General features: G+C 40.8%; 1 protein-coding gene across 1 annotated transcript; it reads right to left on the bottom strand.

The window, feature by feature from the left end:
- Positions 1-1,166: 1,166 nt before the first annotated feature.
- Positions 1,167-1,802, bottom strand: NCBP2L (nuclear cap binding protein subunit 2 like; the record flags this gene model as incomplete). Its single annotated transcript, XM_082609918.1, has 1 exon — positions 1,167-1,802. Exon 1 carries the CDS (start codon positions 1,626-1,628, stop codon positions 1,167-1,169), a length of 462 nt encoding a protein of 153 aa, XP_082466044.1. The 5' UTR covers positions 1,629-1,802.
- Between the last annotated feature and the right edge of the window lie 5,348 nt (positions 1,803-7,150).

Genomic DNA, 7,150 nt, shown 5'->3' with positions numbered 1-7,150 from the left:
GAAGGCTGCTTGTAGCAATCATTGTACACATACTTATTCACATCCAGTGGGAAGGAGAGAGACAACCGCTCCTTCAAACATAAATTAAAAATCTTTCATTTCTGTCTTATTGGGGTCCCCACTGGTCATTGTCCACCTATGACCTTATTAATAGCCAATCTCATGGGATTGTAAACCTCTGATTGGCTTAAGCCTGGATTCCTAAACCAATCACCAGTAAGAAAGAGGGAATTACCATAACTGATTCACACTACTGATAGTAGATAAGACTTCTGGGCCCCAGAAGGAACATGATCATGGCAATCAGCAATGGAAATGTAGTGTGAGGAGCAGACTTTAGTGATTTTAAGCCACTAAGGCTTTTGGGGTTGTTTGTTACTGCAGCATAACCTAACCTATGTGATGTAACAATGGAAAATGTAAGTATAGTGTTGTAAACTCTATTGAGAGGATTGAGAGAAGAGAAGTGCCAGTGGGGGTGTAAGTGAGCTAAATTCTCATCTATGAAAGCAGGGAGTCAGTAGATGACATTTAAAATTAAAATAAACAGTATAAGCAGTCATGTTATTTAGAAATATGGAGGAAACTACCAGCAAAGAAACCAAAACAACCTGCTAAAATAATTGAAAGTTATTACCCAGGGAATAGGTCTAGGGTAGGAAGAGGTGGGGCAGGAGGATTTTTGCTTTCATTATAGACTCTTCTGGATTTTTTAATATTTTAAAATAATGTGCTTGTACTCTTTTAATAATTTTTAAAAGTTTTCCAATTATTTGACTTCATTTTATTCAAAGTCTAAAAAAATGATCATTTCAGGCCCTGGGAACATGGTCATAAAATCCAACTGACACTTCCTGAAAGGGAAGTTGTGCTTTTCATGACTCATATCTCACATACCTAATTTATTCCTGAAGAACACTTCACTTTTGACCACCTGATGATCAAACTGGTAATCTGACAACCAGCTTCAAAATTAAGACAAGAACAAGAGACTATTTTTGTTCGCACCATTTAATAACATTTCAGAGAGAAAGATACAGCAAAAGGGTTTCTGCCCAGAAAATAAAGTAATTTAGATTTGTTATGAAATGGGCTATTTGCTGACCTGGTATTGTTCTTTAATAGATTTTTTGAGGGGCTAGAGTTGCAGGTTTTTCTCTAGTGGATTACTCTCCTACCACGGACCTGAGCCTGTTTTCCAAAGCCTCCTCTTCACAAAATTCATCTTTTACCTGGCTCCCAGATTGGCCATGGCCATATTGTCTGCCCTCTCTAAAGCCTAGATCCCAAGCTATGTGGACAATACGGTTATCTAGGTGGGTCCCAGTTAGGAATCGCATGGCATTTTTGGCATCAGCTCTGTTATGGTATTCTACAAAACAGAAACCACGTGCCGTTTTCTTTATTTTATCCAGGCCCATAAAAACATTCTTGACATCACCACATCTACTAAAGAGCTCAAATATTTGCTCTTCGGTTGTATGAAAGGAAAGGTTCCCCACATACAGTGTGGAGTTTTCCATCAGTAATTTTTCACGCTCATCGTCGTTGCTACTAAACAGCTGGCCCTGGTACTCACTCTGCTCCAGGGAGGAGTCGCTGCACAGAATTCTCAGGTCCTTGGACATAGTGCCCAGTGGGCGCTGTGAGGGCAGCAGTTCCCAATCCAGCGTAGCAGCAGTATCACCACCAAAGAAACCCTAAATTAAATTTAACAAAAGTAAAGTTACAAGGAGGGAAACTGAAATACAAACCTGTGTATATTTAACAGGTTTGTGCCCAGATGCACAGACATCTCAGCTCTTGACCATGAGGATCACATCAAGGCAAACCAAAAATAGGAAGTTCCAAGCCCCAGGAACATGGTCATAAAATCCAATTTTGCAAGTCTTCCTGAAAGGGAAGTTATGCTACCTTTGGTTGACTCAGATCTTACATACCTCATCTATTACCAAAGAACACATTTCATAACAGTACGCTCTCAGAAAATACAGCATAAAACAGTAAAATGGATCAAATTTTAATGGAGAATGAGCACTACTATCACCCTGATCAAGCACTAGGCATCATATAAAACACATACATAATCAGGGTCAAAGCACAAATACAGTTGTGGCATACTCTCTTATGATTTAAAATAATACATTTGTGATTCAAGTCTATAATATGGAAATCAATATATTGTGTTGTTAGGTTAGGCAGAATCCCTATGTACTATCAAGTACACGAGAAGCTCTATAAAAATAAGAACTCTCTGGCATCATAAATCTGAACTAAATTAAGATTAGATTTTATTAGCAATAATTCCACTCATCATCTTAGACTTTAGACTTTTATTTAATTATTTGAATATTCCAAGTCTACTTAAAAAACCTTCCCAGATAATTTTAATGAATGCCCTTTTCCCCCTTTACTAAATTTTCCTACTGTAGTCAGAGGCATTAAAAATGATTCAAGTGGTTTTAGCTACACTTTTCAAAAATATGCATTAGTTCTCCCCCTTCCCTGGCTCCTATTTTGCAATGGTTCCCAAATTTTAGTGTGAAAGAAATACCTGCAGAGCTAGACTGAAATGCAGCTTCTCGAAGCCCACCCTTAAGAGAATCTGACTCGGCAGATCTAGAGCAAGATCTGGGAACTGACATTTAACATTTAACCTGCACACTTCGGTGATCCAGATGCAAGTAGTCCAAGGACCACACTTCTGAGAAACTCTTCTGAGGAAATTCATTCTCTTAACAAACCTATAATGAGCAATCTTTATTTGCCAGGCACTATGCTAAGTGCTATGAATGCAAAAATGAAAAAGATACAGTGAAAGTATGATTTTCAGAAATTATTGTATCCACAGCACCTAGCATGAACAATGACTTGCACATACAGTAGACATGCAATAAATACGTGTTGAATGATAGAACGCATGAATTCAGAATTGACTGATGAAGCCAGACAAGTAAACAAGGAAACATGGTATGGTGTGATCAATACTATTTTAGTGAAATACCCGGGGAAAGGGAGAAGGAAACTAACATTTATTGGGCATCTACTTTGCGATGGATATTTCGTGCACTTTCCATTACATCACACAGGAGGAGAAACAGTTACCCAGTTTGGAGGCACCAGAGAAGGTGTCCAGAGGAAGGGCTGCGTGCACTGATTCTCAAATGACAAGGAGGGTGTGTGTGTGTGTGTGTGTGTGTGTGTGTGTGTGTGTGTGTGTTTGTGGGGAGGGTGTAGAAATTTAGGGAAAGAGCCGGATAGAGAAAACATGTGCAAGGGTAGAACACAAAGAAAAATAAAAGCATAGAAACCTGAAATGGGAGCCTAAATAAAACCAGGTGCTGTACAATTCAAAGCAATGAAAACGGGGGGCCCTTCCTACTTAGTAGGAAGACCACTGCCCCAAAATCATCTTCCTGACAGCCTGTCAATGGTGTCTGAAAGTCTGCTGCTAGAAACTCATTACTTTGAGTCATTGACAAATTGCCCCGTTAAAAAACAAATATCCCTCCCAGACTTCATTTCCTTTTTTTTTTTTCTTTTTTGACCTGGTTACTAGATTGGCAGATCAGAGAATGTGATAGCTATAGTGGATTTCATTTCATCCAGGCATTAGACAAAGTTTCCCATAATTTCATTGCAGATGAGATGGCAGAATATAGGCTGGGTGCTCCAGCTGTTTGTTAAAATGAGTCTGTAACTGATTGAACAAACGAATGATTTGGTGTCAGACTAGAAGGGAAGTTCTAGGAGTGAGCCAAAAAGCTTTATTCTTGGCTGTGTCTTGTTCAGCTCATTTATAATTTTGGCTTCCTACAAATAAGAGCTTTTAAAATGGTCAGAGCAGTCCAAAGTTGGAATGGGCTGCCTTGGGGAGCAATGAGCACTAGGCACCGAGGAGTTCAAGCCAACCTTGGAGAACCCCTTGCCCGGTAGTCGGGCAATGTAGACACCCTTTTTAACCAGTGAAGTGTTATGAAGCAAGTATACATTTTGAAATCAAAAGACCTCAGTTCAAATCTCAGCTTTACCACTTATTAGCAATGTGACCCTAGGCAAAGTACTTAACCACACTGATTTCAATTTCCTCATCTGTAAACCAGAGATAGAAACACGTACCTTGAAGCAAATGCTGTGACAATGTCATAGATGAAAACACCTCGCACAGTGCTTAACATACTGTAGGTGTTCAATAAACAGCAGGTACTAGACAAATTATTCCAATTCTGTGATTCAGTGACCCAGAATAAGACATATAAGTACATATCAAAGCTGCTGATGACACAGAGCTAGGAGGGACTTTGAACAGATCTGGGCAGTCTTGGACGATTGAACCCAAACTGACAAGGTGATGGATAATACTTAGGGATTAATGTGAAGTATTACTTTTTAGATTCAACACAGGGCAAAAGGACAGAGTGAGGGAGATCTGGAAAGAGCACAGGCTTAAGAGTCCTGTTTTATAATTTTATAATCCCATAGCTCATTCATTTATTCACTCATTTCTTCATTTATTCAATAAATATTCATGGAGCACTGTGCTAGATTCTAGGGAAATAAGAAATGAGATGCAGCCCCTACCCTGAAGGAGCTCACAACCAGGGGAGACAGGCAACTTACAAGATAAATTCCAACACAATGTGATTATTCTACTTATAGGAGCACATACTAGGCCCAGAGGTAGCACAGAGAAGGGACAGAAAACTACAGAGGAGGAATATGAGGGGGGGACAACTTTCTAGGGGGACATGATCCCTGAGTCTTTTAAAAAATGACCACATTGTATTTATTTATTTATTTATTTATTTATTTATTTATTTTTTGAGGTACGTGGGCTTCTCACTGCTGTGGCGTCTCCCATTGCGGAGCACAGGCTCCGCGGCCATGGCTCACGGGCCCAGCCACTCCGCGGCATGTGGGATCTTCCCAGACCGGGGTACGAACCCGTGTCCCCTGCATCGGCAGGCGGACTCTCAACCACTGCGCCACCAGGGAAGCCCTGTATTTATTTTTTGAATAACCGATTCAGATTTGTGGTACAAAATATAAAATGTACAAAAAGATGGGCAAAGCAAGTGTGCCTTCCGACACTGTGCCCCAGCCACCCCGTTCTCTGCAGAGGCAAATCACTGTCACTGGTTTCTTGTGTATCTATCCAGACACACACCAAGTCCAATTCTGAAAGGTGAATAAGGGTTGGGCTGGAAAACAAGGAGTCATTCTAAACAGAAAGAACAGTGTGTACAAAGGCATGGAGGCATGGTGGGGTGTTCAGTTTGATACCATTTGGGCAAGAAGATAAGGAAAGGATTATAGAAGATAAGACTAGAAGGGTATCCAGGGCCAGGTTGTGAAAGACCTTGTAAGGCATGTGGAACAGTTTGGACTCTACCAATAAGCAGTGGAGAACCAAGTTAGGGCTTGAAGCAGAGAGTGATGTGATCTGATATGCATTACAGAAAACTCATTCTAGTACCAATATGGAGAAAAGATTAAAGGGGAGTAGGCCAAGAGTCAGGGAGACCATTTGTGAAGCTATTTTAGTAGTTAAAAAAAAAAGAGATGATGGAGACTCTGGACTAATACAATGTAGTAATATAAAGAAAAGACATACCAGATAGACACTTAGAAGATAGACTTAACAGGTCTTGGTAAGTAGTTGAATGAAGAGTCTAGGATGACTCCCAACATTCAGGCCTGGACTACTGTGGATAAAGTTCTGAGTCACCAAAATTGTAGTTATGGGGTAGGTAGATCAGGAGGAACAGATTTGAAAAGGAAGATGAATTTGTGACACACAGTTTGGTGTTGAGGTACCTGTGGGACATATGTCCCACATGTTTAGTTGCAATTGAGTATTAAGGCTTGAAGCTTACAAGAGAGGTCTGGGGCCATAGATATAGATTAGGGAGTCGACAGCACAGTCGATAAAACCATGGGGATGGATGAGATGATCTAAGGGAAAGGTGTAGAATGAGAAACATCCTGGGAAACACCAGCACTTAACGGGTGGCAGAAGAAGAGTCCACAAAGAAGCATATAAAGGAGCAACTAGGAGGAATGAGGAGAATCAGGAGAGGAGCAGCATCATCAAAGCCAAGGAGTAGCTTTTTTTTTTTTTTTTTTCAAGAGAGGCATGAGGACAGACATGGAGTGAGAATGAGATGTTAAATGCAGCAGAAAGACGTCCAGTAAAACAAAGGTCCAGTAAAACAAAGACTTAAAATTGTTCGTTGGATTTGGCAATCAGGATGTCATTGGTTTCCTTAACAAGAGCAGTTAACAGTGGTGTTCTGGGGTCAGAAAAGCCAGACTGGGGGGTGGAGGGAGGCGGGGCTGGCTTTTGAATGGGAGGTGAGGAAAAGGAGACAATAAGTGTAGACTACTCTTTTGAAAAGCTTCTATGATAGTGGGAGGAAAGAAATAGGGTGAGCACCAGTTAGGGACAGAGTCGAAGGAGAGTTCTGCTTCTTTCTTTCTCTTTGTTTAAAATTGAAGTATAGTTGATTCACAATGTTGTGTTACTGTCTTGTATACAGCAAAGTGATTCTGTGATACTGTGCTATACAGTAGGACCTTGCTGTTTATCTATTTTATATATAGTAGTTTGTATCTGTTAATCCCAAACTCTTAGCTTATCCCTCCCCCGCTCCCTTTCCCCTTTGGTAACCATAAGTTTGTTTTCTACGTCTGTGAGTCTATTTCTGCTTTGTAAATAAGTTCATTTGTATCATTTTTTTTAGATTCCACATATAAGTGATATCATATGATATTTGTCTTTCTCTGTCTGACTTACTTCACTGAGTATGATAATCTCTAGGTCCATGTTTGTTTCTTTTTTGAATAGGAGAAAGCTAAGCATATCTAAATGCTGATGGGAAGCAGCCAGTAAAAAGACAAAGAGTGGTTGAAGATACAGATGGGAGACGGGATAACTGATGAAGAAAGGTCCTCAAGAAGGTGGGAGAAAATGGGCTCCAAAGCCTAAGTAGTTCCCGCAAGACAAGAAGGAAGGAGGGGGCTTCCCTGGTGGTGCAGTGGCTGAGAGTCCGCCTGCCGATGCAGGGGACACGGGTTCGTGCCCCGGTCCGGGAAGATCCCACATGCCGCGGAACGGCTGGGCCCGTGAGCCATGGCCGCTGAGCCTGCG

The sequence above is a fragment of the Mesoplodon mirus genome (assembly GCF_964341445.2).
Source record: "Mesoplodon mirus genome assembly, chromosome: X".
NCBI lineage: Eukaryota > Metazoa > Chordata > Mammalia > Artiodactyla > Ziphiidae > Mesoplodon > Mesoplodon mirus.
This window is presented reverse-complemented; position numbering and strand designations above follow the sequence as displayed.